At 53.3% G+C, this 14592-nt stretch overlaps 2 protein-coding genes across 2 annotated transcripts in view; both read left to right on the forward strand.

The window, feature by feature from the left end:
- Positions 1 to 4208, forward strand: part of RDH8 (retinol dehydrogenase 8 (all-trans)) — a 7029-nt gene extending 2821 nt beyond the window's left edge. Inside the window, exons 2-6 of the mRNA XM_006765814.2 lie at positions 612 to 773; positions 1388 to 1567; positions 2812 to 2905; positions 3125 to 3308; positions 3403 to 4208. Coding sequence (XP_006765877.1) covers positions 612 to 773; positions 1388 to 1567; positions 2812 to 2905; positions 3125 to 3308; positions 3403 to 3618 — 836 coding nt within the window. The 3' untranslated portion in view covers positions 3619 to 4208. The remainder of the gene's footprint in view (positions 1 to 611; positions 774 to 1387; positions 1568 to 2811; positions 2906 to 3124; positions 3309 to 3402) is intronic.
- Positions 4209 to 12710: 8502 nt separating this feature from the next.
- Positions 12711 to 14592, forward strand: part of LOC102766172 (complement C3) — a 34750-nt gene continuing 32868 nt past the window's right edge. The window contains exons 1-6 of the mRNA XM_006765815.1: positions 12711 to 12850; positions 12984 to 13191; positions 13677 to 13851; positions 14019 to 14089; positions 14187 to 14275; positions 14391 to 14473. Coding sequence (XP_006765878.1) covers positions 12780 to 12850; positions 12984 to 13191; positions 13677 to 13851; positions 14019 to 14089; positions 14187 to 14275; positions 14391 to 14473 — 697 coding nt within the window. The 5' untranslated portion in view covers positions 12711 to 12779. The remainder of the gene's footprint in view (positions 12851 to 12983; positions 13192 to 13676; positions 13852 to 14018; positions 14090 to 14186; positions 14276 to 14390; positions 14474 to 14592) is intronic.

Raw genomic sequence — 14592 nt, forward strand, 5'->3', positions numbered from 1 at the left:
GGGGGAGCAGCAAGGTTCTAGACGAACACATGCAATGAAAGATGTCATGGCCATCTTTGGAAAAACGTTAGCGATCTGATCATAGGGTTCCTGTGCGGATTTGAGATGGTACTTATAACTGTTTAGCACAGTGTCTGGCACATAGTAGGTATTCAATAAGCTGGAACTCATGCTGATGATGTAAATGTGTATATCATAGCTGCATGTGCACAGAGCAGATATGTTGACCCTAGATGTCTATGCATTTCTCCTCAAAGCAATCTGTTTTATAGTTATTTTATTGTCTGGCCTACTAGGCTGTGAATTCCATGAAGGCATAGACTTTATCTTATTTTATGCAAGAGTGTCAGCACCTAGAATAGGACATGATATGTAGTAGATGCTCAATAAACATGTTGGATGGATGGATGGACAGACGGATGGATGGATGGATGGATAAGCATGTAAAGATATGTACACAAGTGTGATTCTGTGGATGTGTGGTGAATGTAGGTGTGCAAATCTGTGGGTCTCCATCCCTCTGTGACTGCTCAGGCAAGACCACAGAACCGTACAAGTCCATCCTTAGGGGAAAGGAGCCAGTACCTGCCCCAACTGCTTTCTGTCCCCAGTGGTGGCCACCATGAGAGATCTGGGAAAGAAGGGGACACTGGAGGCAGCTGCTGGGGAGGCTCTGGGTCGGACCCTCACTGTGGCCCAGCTGGACGTGTGCAGTGATGAGTCAGTGGCCCAATGTCTCAGCTGCATCCAGGGAGGAGAAGTGGACGTGCTGGGTGAGACTGAAAAATCCCTGAGGTCACTCGCCCCCTCCCTGGCCTGAGCACAGATCCTCATCACAGCAAGGCCCCTCAGTGTCTGGGCACCAGCTCTCTTGCTTCATCAGTATCCTCTCACCCTGAACAGAAGGGGTAGACCAGTTGGCCAAAAGCCCAAGGCTTAATGGGAATACTGGAAATAAAATGAAATCTCAGGTCTGAGAGATTTTACTTAAGAAAACTTCTCACACATGGGGAACATCATATGTGGTTTGATGAATCATTTGGGGAAGGGAGCATGATGAAGAAGCAGCTCATGATTCCATAACCACGTCTAAGGAGGGTGGGTATGGCTGTTTTGAGGTAATTGGGGTCAGAGTTCAATTGCTCATGCATTAAAGTGGAGGTTGTTCCCGGCAGCCCTTCCCCCCTCCCAGGATTCAGGGTCCCCTGTAACAAACGTTGAATTATATGTGAAGACCATCAAGGCTCCACATTTGTCCACCCCCAAGATACAATGGACTGACCTGGGTTTGGAGTGGGCAGATGGGGTGACTCAGGGAGTGTCCCCTGAGGAGCGACACTGGGAGGGTTGGGGGACTGCAGAGTAACCCTCAGCGTCTCCCCCTCAGTGAATAATGCTGGCGTGGGCCTGGTGGGGCCCTTGGAGGGGCTCAGTCTAGCTACCATGCAGAAAGTCTTTGACACCAACTTTTTCGGAGCTGTCCGTCTGGTCAGAGCTGTGCTTCCCGGCATGAAGAGGAGGCGGCAGGGCCACATCGTGGTGGTCAGCAGTGTCATGGGGCTGCAGGGTAAGCTCTGGGACCCTCCCCGGGGAAGTCCCCCAGTGTCTGACCTTCCTTACCTGGAAGGATGGCAAATAGGTTTTAACTCATGTTCTAAATGAGCCCATGTTGAGAAGGATTCTGACTCAGAAGGAACAATTCTGGGAAAGATGAACTATGTCTGCCCTGGTGCAGGTCTAGGCAGTGGTGGTATAGCTGCTGCCAATGGCCATCAACATCCCAGCACCATCCCCACTTCCGAACACCTCCAAAATCTCTCCCAACCACCGCCCAATAACACACACACACACACACACACACTCACACCAGAGCTCCTCCTGAGACTCCTCTTTTTTTAAAAAAAAAATACTTTATTGATTTTGTACAGAGAGGAAGGGAGAGAAATAGCGAGCTAGAAATATCGATGAGAGAGAAACATCGATCAGCTGCCTCCTGCACACTCCCCACTGGGGATGTGCCCGCAACCCAGGTACATGCCCTTGACCGGAACCGAACCTGGGACCTTTCAGTCCGCAGGCCGACGCTCTATCCACTGAGCCAAACCGGTTTCGGCCTGAGATTCCTCTTTGACAAACACTGGCCACCAGGCCACAGAGAGGCCTAAGTCTGGGATTCTGAAGTTCCTCAGAGAGAGAGCAGTGATTGACAGTGACGTCTGCTATGGGCCTGCAATGGAAGCCACCTACTTGCCACCCATGCTCTTGGGTTTCTCCTCCTCGAACCCCTCAAGACTCCCTTCCTCCCCTGGGCGGTTCCTCGGATCTGCCCCTCTCCCCAGCTGTCCCCTAGAGAACCCGCCCTATTCCTTATCCTGCCACAGAGAAGCTGCATTTACTTCAATCGGGCGGGCGCTTTGGCCCCTCATTTAGCCCCATGGGCTGCTCAACAGGACTGAGAAGGGGCCGGCTGATCAGGACTTGTCCTCAGGGCCCTGGGATCCCAGACCCAAGTGGCCCCCAGGAGGAGGAGGATGGAGGGAAGTTAGAGCGTTTCCTGGGCTGAGGGCTGAGGGCTGAGGGCAGAGGGAGCACGGCTGGGAAGCAGTGGCACCTGGGATGCCAGGACAGCCTCCCCCTGGCCCCATGTGCTCCCATCACAAAATACCATACGCCCGTGAGGTTGGCCCCCCTGATAGCTCCTCATTCCAACCCTCAAACCCTCTTCGTCTGTCTCCCAAAGACCCCTTCCCTCTGGACCCACAAAACCCGTCACCCAGACCCCAAAGGGTGGCCTTCCTCCAACCCTCTCAGGTGTCGTGTTCAACGACGTCTACGCAGCCTCCAAGTTTGCCCTGGAAGGGTTCTTCGAGAGCCTGGCCATCCAGCTGCTCCAGTTCAACATCTTGTGAGGCGGGCCCTTGGGCAACAAGGGGAAACGGGGGTGGGGGGGGTGGTTAGAGGAAGCGGGAGGGGCAGACAAGGGAAAGGGGGTATCGAGGAGATGGGGGCTGGAGGGATGAAGTAATGAGGGGGAATGAGGGGTGAGAAGGGAAGAGGGACAGTCATGAGACAGATGGGGTGGGAGTGTGTTGGGGCACCAGACCCTCCCCCGCCCTGCCCCCAGCATCTCCCTGGTGGAACCCGGCCCCGTCAGCACGGCCTTTGAGGAGAAGCTGCTGGAGCAGGTGTCCGCCGCCCAGTTCCCAGGCGCCGACCCCGACACCCTGCGCTACTTCCGGGACCTCTACCTCCCAGCGTCCCGGGAGCTCTTTCGCTGTTTGGGGCAGAGCCCCCAGGATGTGGCCCAGGTGAGCAGGGGACCCCAAGACGCGGATTAGGTACGTAGGGGGCCCTCCCTACAGAACTGCCGTCCAGGCCCCAGCTCAGGGCGCCACCCCACAGGTCATCGTCAAGGTCATCGGCTCGGCCAGACCCCCCCTGCGCCGACAGACCAACGCCCGCTACTGCGCCCTGACCGCGCTCAAGGCCGCGGACCCCTCCGGCCGCCTGTACGTGCGATCGGCCCACCACCTGCTCTTCAGCTGGCCGGGCCTCCTGGGCCGGGGCCTCCGCTGCCTGGCCTGCGGCTGCTGCCCCACCCGGGTGCGGCCTGGGTGAGCCTCGCCCACCCCTGCCCACTCCTGAACAGCCAGACCAACCCCAGTGCACACCCAGGTCAGAGGCCACACAGGCCATTCACTCATTCATTCATTCACTCACTCACTCATTCATTCAGCAAATTCAGCCTCCAGGCACAGACCCTCGTGGTCAGGGCTGGGGCAGAGAGAAGGAACCCAGGACCCTGGGCTGAGGAATCCAAAGCAGGGAGCTGGTGCTGCGTCTGGGAAGGCCAGGGGGGCTTCCTGGAGGAAGGGGCATTGTCCATGGACATTGAAGGGTGAGACAGTCTGTCTCTCAGCATTTCATTATCTTGGGCCTGGGAACACAGGGATGATCCAAACACCTCCATCACCCCGCCCTCCCCCATCCCTGCAATACACACATGCATAGAGCTGGGTTCACCAGGGGGTCTTCGGACTTTTCTGGTCACACACACTCCATCAACAAAACGTGTTTGTGCACACGCCATCAATGTACATATGCTTTTCACCAAATATAGATTTGTAACCACTAACAATCTCTATATTAAATATTTAATACAGCTCAATTTCTTATGTCTAAATAAAAAATTAAAAAGCAATAGGGTCTGCTTCACACCCATTAGAATGCCTAATATCAACAACAAAAAACAAAACAGAAAATAATAAGCGTTGTCAAGGATGTAGAGAAATTGGAACCCTTGTGCATTGTTGGTAGGAATGTAAAATAGTGCCGCCCCTATGGAAAACAGTGTGGCAGTTCCCTGAACCATGGAAAAATTATTATATAACCCAGCAAGTTCATATCTGGGTGTGTATTTGCACACCCACGTTCATAGCGGCATGACTCAAACCAGCAACTCAGCTGTCCATCAGTGGATGAATGGATGAACAAGTGTGGCCGATCCATACAGGGAAATGTTACTCAAACTTAAAAAGAAGTGGACACGTGTCTGCCATGGATGAAACTTGAGGACATTATCTAAGTGAAATATGCCTTCACAGATAGACAAATACTGTGGGATTCCAATTATATGAGGTCCCTACGGTAGGCAAATGCATAGAGACAGAAAGTAGAATGGTGGGTGCCAGGGGCTGGAGGGAGGGGGAGGGGGAGTCGGTGTTTAATGGGGAAAGAACTTCAATTTTGCAAGATGAAGGGTTCAGGAGATGGATAGTGATGATAGTTACACGACAATGTGACTGTACTTAACACTAATGCACTGTACACTTAAAAACATTAAGATGGGCCCTGGCTGGTGTTCTCAGTGGTTAGAGTGTCAGCCTGCACAGGCAGGGTCTTGGTTCAATTCCCAGTCAAGGGCACATCCCCATCCGGGCATGCGTAGGAGGCAACCAGTGGATGCATCTCTCTCATATCAGCGTTTCCCCGCCCGACCCCTCCTCCCCCTCGCCTCCCTTCTACTCTCTCCAAAGAGCAATAAGAAAAATATCCTCAGGTGAGAATTATCAAAACAAAACAAAACAAAAATGCTAGGATGCTAAATGTTGTGTTATGTATCTTTTTACCACAATTAAAATGATTTGAAAAGTGATAGGGGTCCCGCCTGAGTCCCCGACAAATGATCCCAAGTTTCCTGGCCTTCCTCCGGTGAATCTGGGAGCAAACGGACTCTGGGTGACTCTGGGCAGGTGACGCCCTGGCCTCACCTTCTGTGAAGCAGGGTTAGCAGCGATGGCGCCGGAACAACAGTCCAGGCCCCTGCACTGTTCCTCTTCGCCTGGGGTTTTTGCTGTGGCTCAGGCTCAGCTACCACCTTGGCAACATTGTTTTCATTCATGTTTGCTCTGCAGCCTCCTCAGACGGAGGCACTCAGAACCTCCCCAGTTCGTAAATGAAGAAACGGAGGTTGTCAGGAGCAGAGGAGAGGGATAGGCGTCAAGTCCAGGCCCGTCCAACTCCGTTTCTACCGGTCTTCAGGGGTCTCTAGTGACCTGGAAGAAGGGAAACTGAGTCTGGGGCCCTAGGAAGAGACGTCTGAGAGATAGGAAGGGGGGGTACTTCGTATGTTTTATCAAATTAAGTTCTCTCTCCTCTTCCTTATTGGATTTTTGAAACGATGTTGTAATACCTTTAAAAGAACATATGAAAATAGGTAGTGGGGATGGTTGCACAAGCGTGAATATACCCCAATCCACTGATTCTGCACTTTAAAATGGCAAGCTTTATGGTACGTGAATTACATCTCAATTTGGAAATTGATTTTCAAAAGGCCATATAAAGCGCACAGATGCAGGAGGCCTTTGGATCGCCCCCGGAGGCTCACCCGCCCCCCCCCTCCAGTACCTCAACCACTCCCCTCCGCCTTTGGCTCCCGGTGGTGTTGGCTTCTGCCAATGGGAGGCCCGGGTAGATCAGAGGGCGGGAGGAGAAAGACCAGCGCTGTCCACTGGGCCTCAGTGGAGCCACAGAATCTCTCCATCTGAGGCGCAGCTCCAGCTCCGGAGAACCACCCCTCCCCTGGCCCCTTTCAGCTAAAGATGAAGATGGGACCCACAGCTGCCAGCAGAGGGCACTGCGCCAGCCGCCACAGGACTCCCTGCCCCGCCCTTTCCTTCATAATCGCCCCTCAGGACTCCCCATGGACCCACTTGAGTGTGCTCTCCCTTCCATCCAGGATGCTGGCCGAGGTCACACATGTGCCTCAGACAGCAGAGGAGCAAAAGGCGCACTCGCTAGACCACCAAGAGAACATTATCGATATTCGCGGCCTGCCTTCCCCCCAAGGTCTCCAACCGTCCTGAATTTTATGTCCAACATTTCCTTGCTTCCTAAAATCTCCTTTAACTAAATCATCTTAGGAGACAAATTGCTCTCTTTGTCAAGAAGGAAAAGCCACCCTAACCGGTTTGGCTCAGTGGATAGAGCATCGGCCTGCAGACTGAGGGGTCCTGGGTTTGATTCCGGTCAAGGGCATGTACCTTGGTTGCGGGCACATCCCCAGTAGGGGGTGTGCAGGAGGCAGCTGATCGATGTTTCTCTCTCATCGATGTTTCTAACTCTCTATCCCTCTCCCTTCCTCTCTGTGAAAAATCAATAAAATATTTTTTTTAAAAAAAGGAAAAGCCATCATAGTCACCATAAATGAAGCTGAACTGGATATTCATTTGTGGGTGAGGCATACAGTAACCCCAACCCCCCACTCATTGACGTGCTGTGTGAAAAAACACCGGCCCTTTTCTCCCAGCTTCTCTTGCAGCTAGAGCGTGAGCGTGTAAGCCCCATTCCACTCAGCAGATGCATATGACTTAGAATCGAGAGGCGGCCGCCCAGAGGAGGCAGGATCCGCGAGGACACGCGGCCGAGGAGACAGGAGCCGTGTATTGCCAGGCTTGACAGCAAAACCTGGAGCTGATGGCTGGTTCCAGGGGCGATGGTTTAAGCTGTGGCCTCAGCTGCTGCCCTGCACCCCAACTTTGTTCCTTTTCTTTTTTTCCTTTTTTTTATCCTTACCCAATGATATGTTTTATTTATTTTAAAGAGAGGAAGAGAGAGAGAGAAACATCGATGTGAGATAGAAACATCCATCGATTGCCTAAGTATGTGCTGTGACCGGGAATTGAACATGCAACCTTTTGATGTCCGGGATGACGCTCCAACCAACCCAGCCAGCCAGCCAGCCAGCCAGCCAGGGTCACTTTGTTCCTCTTTATCTTCCAAGGCTGGTGATTGCATGAGCCCCCAGCATCCAGCCAATAAATTCCTTTGCAGCTTAAATCACCCTGAGTCAGTTTCGGATGCATTTAAGGAAGAAGCATCACCGATCCAGATGGCAGCTATAAAAATAAGTGTGGGGGGTGGGGGAGACAACTGTTATTAACTAGCTGGATGCTCTTGCTATTTTATTGTTTACCACGGAGTCAACAGAGATTGGCAATTCAAAGAGTGTCCACGACGCACCAACCTTTGCCCCTTTATTTCAACACTCATACCTGATCCCCCTGCCTTCCCCATCGTAACAAAGACAAGTTCGTTCCTCCAGTGGCTCCGGCCAAAAATCTTGGAGTCCTCTCTAGTTCCTCTCTGTCACACCTCACAGCAGGAGATCTTGTTAACGTGACCCGCAAAATACATTCAGAACCAACCACATCGCACGCCTTCGTGGCCTCCACACTAGTCCAGCCACCGTCATTTCTCCCTTGGAGTATTGCACCAGCCCTCTTCCCCTCCTGCCTTCTGCATTTGCCCCTACAATCCACTCTCCACATAGCAGCCCAGGGGAGCCTTAAAAAGATCTTTTGAATAAGTAAAATGTTCACAATGGTGGGGTTGTTTGTTTGTTTTGGGGGGGGGGCAGGGTTTACATAATTAAAGGATTTTTTTAAAAAACAATTCTGCCCTGGCCTGTGTAGTTCAGGGATTAGAGCGTTGGTCTGAACACCAAAGGATCCGCAACCAATTGATGTTTCTCTCTCTCTCTCTCTCTCTTCTCTCTCCCCCTCCCTCCCTTCCACTCTATCTAAAAATCAATGGAAAATATATCCATGGCCCTCCTGGTGTGGCTCAGTGGTTGAGCATTGACCTGTGAACTAGGAGGGCACATGCCCGGGTTGCAGGCTAGATCCCCAGTAGGGGACTTGCAGGAGGCAACTGATCAATGATTCTCTCATATATATCCATGAACAATAATTTATGCAATCAGTCCTGTACTGATGAATTTTGGATTTCAAGTCATAGTAACAAAGGACATACCCAACATGATTCTACTAAAACAGAAAAATAACGTCACCCCTCTTTTCAAAACTCTTCGATGGTTTCCCCTCTTACTTAGATTTGAATCACCAACCGTCAGGTAGGTCTCCTACAGGACCTCATCCCTGAATACCTGTCTCAACTCACCTCCCACTCTCTCCCCTTCACCCACTTCATTCCAGGAACGCGACCTCCTTGCCGCTCCTTGAACATGCTGTGCACACTCCCGCCTCCGGGCCTTTGCGCTGGCTGTTCCTTCTGCCGGGAACGCTTTCCTCAGATGGCCACATGGTTTCCCGCTCCAAATCCTTAAGGTGCTCAAAGTCACCAACTCAGAGAGGACCCCCTGACCCCCACAGGTAGTACCCTGTCACTCCATCCCCTTAAACCACTTCCTTTCTCATCACTGACATACATGCTACAACTGTAGTCACGGTTTGTTTCTTGCCCATCTCTACCCACTAGAATGTCAACTTCACAGAGAGGAGATGGCTGTCTGTGTGCTCAGCCGTATCCCCAGGATCCACCACATGATAGATACCCAAATAGCTGATGAATGAATGAATGAATGAATGAATGAATGAATAGGTAAGTTAACACGTTAACATGAGACTCTCCTAGCCCTGGGCCATGGGTGGGACTGGAAGGGACTAAGCTGGGCGCCTCCTGGCTGCACAGTCCGAGCCGAGAGCTTGGCACCTCCTACCTGAGCCACCAAGAGCACTTTCCTGTCTGTAAAATAGAGGCGTTGCCGGAGAGAAAGTGCCAGAACTTAGTAGCTGTTTCAGAAATGACAGCCCTTCGTCGTGGTGTTCCTATGGGTATTATTCCTGGCCTCTGGGCCCAGCCCGGCCTTTCCCGGGAATCCCGGCTGGACGCCCTGGAGGAGGCGGCGGAGGGAAACAGACCACACATCCCTGAAAGGCCGTTCCTCCCGCGCCGGCCTCTCCGCTGCACACGCGGGCTTCCAGGGAGAGGACGATCTGACCACTGGGTACACTGGCTCTTGGATCTCTAAGGAGGTGCTAATTTAGCCTCTGCCTGAGGCTACCCAGCAGGAGCTATGGATCGGCGTCAGGCCGGAGGCTAGCTGGCGCCCTCTCGTGGCCGAGCGAGAGACTGAACTTGACCATGACCGGCCGGAGGGGGCAGGTGGAGCCCACAGCTGCTCTCCTCACCTCTTACCCTCCTCCTGCTCCCGCTTAGGCCCGGGTTGGGAGCTCAGCTCCATCGCTGAGCTGCTGCGTAACCCTGGGAAAGTCACTCAACCTCCCGGTGCCTCAGTTTCCAAGCTGCAAAATTTGGGGCAGGACACTTCACCCTCCAGTGCCTGGGTTTTTTCATCAGCAAAATGGGGCCGTGGGTTAAGTTGCTGAAAGGATTAAAAGAGACAGTCCTGCCCTGACAGGTCTAGCTCAGTGGATAGAGCGTCGGCCTGCGGACTGAAGGGTCCCAGGTTCGATTCCGGCCAAGGGCATGTACCTTGGGTGCAGGCACATCCCTAGTAGGGAGTGTGCAGGAGGCAGCTGATCGATGTTTCTCTCTCATTGATGTTTCTAACTCTCTATCCCTCTCCCTTCCTCTCTGTAAGAAGTCAATAAAATATTAAACAAAAACAAAAAAAGAGACAGCCTGGGCCGGCCAGTCTGGTCAGAGGTTAAGCGTTGACCTATGAACCATGAGGCCACCATTCGATTCCCAGTCAGGGCACATGCCCCTGTTGTGGTCTCTGATCAATGGTTCTCTCTCACCGTTGATGATTCTGTCTCACTCTTTTTCTCCATTCCTCTCTGAAATCAACAAAACATAATTTTTAAAAAAGAGAGAGACAGTCCTGGTGGACGTGTCTACAGAAACTATCCACTCCAAAAGGGCAAGAGTTTTGTCATGTTCACTGCTGTGTCCCCAACGCCTACAACAAGGCCAGGTACACAATAGGTGCCTCATGCACAGTAACTGGACAAAGGCTTGTCATTCTTCTTTGGGGGAATCTGGGGTGGGGTGGGGTGGGGTAAGGGGGAACAGTTGTATGAGATGCGAGTGTCTGCTACCACTCGCTCGCCCAATACCTGCTCTTGTCTCCATCCGTTTGTTCACTGGATGGCAAGGTCATATCCCAACAGGCACCTCCCCCACCCTGTTTGCTTTCGGTGTTTGCTGCTCCTCTGCTGTTCATCGGCTGAGAGCTCTTTACACCTCCTACCTGAGCCAGCAAGGGCACTTCTTCCCTTCCTGGGACCACCCCCAAGTCAAACAGAAGCTCAAGGGAGCCACAGGCCGGAGCATGCTTCAAAAAAGGCTCCGATGTGCCCACCTGGCAAGGTTCCCCACTCGGAAGACAGAGCCACTTGAACTGCCCGAGGAAGCCCCGCCAGGAGAGAACGTGGGAGGGACTGAGGCTAGCACCTCTGAGCCACTTACCTTTGGACAAGACCCTGTCCTGGACCTGGGAGGCCCCGGGACAGGGGGTGTGGGGGGGGCATGACCTGGTGTGGGACAAAGATGGGAAGGAGAGGGCTCATTCCAGCCAAGGGAGAGCTGGCCAGAACCGGTGGAGATTCCCTAAGAGCCTGGTCCACCCCAGATGAACACCAAAGTTCTAGAACCTCCTAAGTTAGATGTCACCTGCTTCACCAACCCAGGCCTTAATTTGATTCTGCTGATTCCTTGCTTCCTGAGATTGTTTACCATGGATGTAAGCACCTTGCCCGTCCTCTTAGCTCATCCGTGTGCCACAGCGCACGTGACTCACCCTCCTGGGGCCTCGGTTTCCTCATCTTTACAATGGGTGCTAATTCTTACTTCAGCACGGCTGTGAGACTTACGTGAATGTACACAGAGCACGTAAAACAGCGTCTGGCACATAGTAAGTGCTCCATAAATGCCCGAGGAGTCAATAGCTAGAAGCTACTTGCCCCCCTTGTTTCGGACACACGTGGGGTTCCGGTGCTCTGCAAGGATGGTCTGGAAAGTCAGCACGCGCTGAATCTAACGCACAGAAGGAGAGGGGGTTTAAGAAGAAGGCACACCTGCGGCCCAGTAGAGAGTCTGTCTGTTGTGGTCACTGCTGTGTCCCCAGCATGCTAAGTAGGGCTGGGCTCCTGGTAAACACTGAATGAATCTTTGTTGGATAAATGTATATCATCGTTGTTTGGGGAGATCTGGGGCCCTCCAAGAGGGAAGACCCCCTCCCCCAAGCTAGCAGCCCTGAGTTCCCAGAAGAAGGAAAAACCAGACAACCTTGTCTGCAACCCCGCCTGCTTCTGAGAGAAAGACACCACAAAGCGGCCCTTCATCCTTAATGGGCCCTTTAAACAGCCAGAGAGAATTATTTCCGAACAGAGAAAGCTTTCTTCCAGAGATGCCTCAAGCATGATGTGTTTTTGTCCCGGTTTGATATGTGTAATTCGCCTTTGGAAAAGGAGCCCAGAAGAGCTTGGCATGATTTAGGGACAAAGGACAATGGTCATAGTTTACAGAGCATAACTGTCTCCTGCAAAGAAGGAGAAGGATGCTGGGTGCAGAAAGATCAAGAGCAAAAGGCGTGGCTCCATAGAGGGAGGGCGGGCCAATGCTCCAGGGGGTCACTGGTTCGATTCCGGGCGGGCACATGCCCCAGGAGGGGCACGCAGGAGGCAGCAGATGGATGGTTTCTCTCATTGAGATTTCTGTCTCTCTCTCTCCCTTCCTCTCTCTCTGAAATCAATAAAAATATCTGTGTGTTTTTTTTTAATTAGCCCGGTCGTGGTGGCTCAGTGGTTGAGTGTCAGTCTATGAACCAGGAGGTCAGGGTTTGATTCCCTGTCAGGGCACATGCCCAGGTTTCAGGCTCAATCCCCAGTGGGAGGCATACAGGAAGCAGTTCATCAATGATTCTCTCTCATCATTGATGTTTCTATGCCTCTCTCCCTCTCCCTTCCTCTCTGAAATCAATAAAACTATAGATTTAGCCCTAGCTGGTTTGGCTCAGTGGATAGAGCATCAGCCTGAGAACTGAAAGGTTCTGGGTTCGATTCCGGTCAAGGGCACATGCCCGGGTTACAGGCGGGTAGCCAATGATTCTCTCTCATCATTGATGTTTCTATCTCCCTCTCCCTCTCCCTTCCTCTCAGAAATATAGATAGATAGACAGATAATTTTTTTTTAATTTAAAGAGCAAAAGGATCTGAGCCGTGCATTTCTCAGAATGTTCCATTATGGTGGGCCCTGGAGCTACACGGCTAAATGCCTTATGGCTGCTCCAACCTGTGATTGGGAAATGGATTTGTTACTGTCCCCGGCCCCCCAGGGGAGGCTTGGCTGAGAAGGAGGAGCAGCCGCTCTGCTCCCATTGAGTCTCTGGGGATCCCCTCCCATGTCCATTACATATTAACTCAGCCAGGACAGGCCAAGGCAAACAGGCCAGAGCCGGGCGGACAAGAAGACAGGCGTCTGTGGCCGGCGGCCCACATCACCGTCCCACTGCCATGGACGTGCCCTGGTCCCTGGGGTTGATCCTGCTCCTCTTGGGGATCCCCCTCACCCACGCTGAGCCACTGTGAGTCTGGGAAGCTGAGGGGAACCTGCCTACACATCTGTGGTCTTCATGACTCCCCGCAGGGGACCCCGTCGGTCTCTGCCGTTGCCTCCCCCACTGGAGGCCCCTGGGCCCTGTGTTTGTCTGTCGGCAGGTATATCCTGGTGACCCCCCGCGTCCTGCGGGTCGGCAACCCTGAGAACATCCACGTGCAGGCTCACTCGGACTCCGGGCAGCCCCTCACCGGGACCCTGGAGGTGAACCTCACTGTGTGGGACTTCCCCCGGAAGAAGGCAGAGGTGGCCAGAAGCCAGCTCACTCTCTCACCAGAAAACCACTTCATGAGCCAGGCAGCCCTGATGGTAAGTGACGGGCCAGCGTGGGTGGCCACAAAGGGAGGCTCCAGGCCGGCAGCAAGGGCGGAGAGTGGCAGGCTCTAGGGGGGACTTCCACTAGATGCGCGAGGGAATGGGCGCAAGGCATGGATCTACTTAGTGCTGCCCTTATGTCCTGTCCATTTAGAAATCCAAGATCCCTTCATCTAGGCTCCCAGAAGGGCCATGATCATTAGCCTATAATATAGGTCATATATGATTCCTCTGTGCTAATTATAAAGGCGCCCTCTGCTGGTGACTTGGAAAACTGACCACGGACTGGATTGTATCTCCGCTTGGAGGCAATGTCCTTGTGCAGGAGCAAACTGCACAGCCACACGAGGCGACCTTGCTCCCAAAGGCAGAGCTGGAGGGCCCCCATTCAGTTGGCTCTCCCAGGATCTGGCCCAGGGCTTTGCTCCCAGGGATGGAGACCCCAGCAGGGCCTGAGGAGTGTGGGCATCTCTCCCCAGATTCCCGAGAGCCTGGTGTACCCCCCACAACCAGGGCAGCAGCATGTCATCATCCGGGCAACATGGGCACCCACCTCCACCTCCTCATTCATGGAGAAGGTTGTGCTGGTGTCTCCCCATGCTGGCTACATCTTCATCCAGACGGACAAGACCATCTACACCCCTGAGCACATGGGTACAGCCTCTGCGCACTTGGCCTGGAGCAGACATTGCCTCTCCCCCCAGCCTCCCCCAATGCCCAACGTCTCCCACCTGCCTAGGTCCCCCCACTGCCCAAGATTATAATGACTACAGCCCTCTCCAAACTCTACGCAACACTCAGCATCTTCCCTCCTCCTCCAGTTCAGTACCGGGTGCTCACTGTGAACCACAAGATGGATCCTGTGACCAGGACATTCACTCTGGACATCAAGGTGGCCTCTCCTGTTGGCAGGGTGGGTCCCAGGCACTGGGGTTATATCGTGTGCTGAGGGCCTGGGAGCATGAACAACCTGCCCGCTGTCCCCGCAGAACCCGGAAGGGATCACTGTGATCAGCCAGGATCTGCTGGCCAGCAGAGGTATCTTCGCGAGCTCCTTCCACCTCCCAGAGCTCATCAGGTGCCCTACTGGGAGCCCTAGGGCCGGAGGCGGGGGGGGGGAGAGGAGGCGGGGGGGGGTAGATTGGGGGAGGGTCCTCCTCAGTCTCCATCTCTCCTAACTTTCTGTGCCTCAGTTTTGGGACCTGGACCATCGAAGCCAGTTACCAAAGTGCAGCCAAGCTGAAGTTCAAAGCAGCCTTTGACGTGAAGGAGTATGGTGAGCAGCGTGGGAGGGGGAGGGGGAGGTGGGACAAGCCAGAAGCAGGGCTGGAGATGCAGAGGAGGTCTTGTGGCACACCTACTGTGTGCCAGGGCCTGGACTGGGGGCAGGTGAAC

Source organism: Myotis davidii, unplaced genomic scaffold (genome assembly GCF_000327345.1).
Source record: "Myotis davidii unplaced genomic scaffold, ASM32734v1 scaffold1439, whole genome shotgun sequence".
Lineage (NCBI taxonomy): Eukaryota > Metazoa > Chordata > Mammalia > Chiroptera > Vespertilionidae > Myotis > Myotis davidii.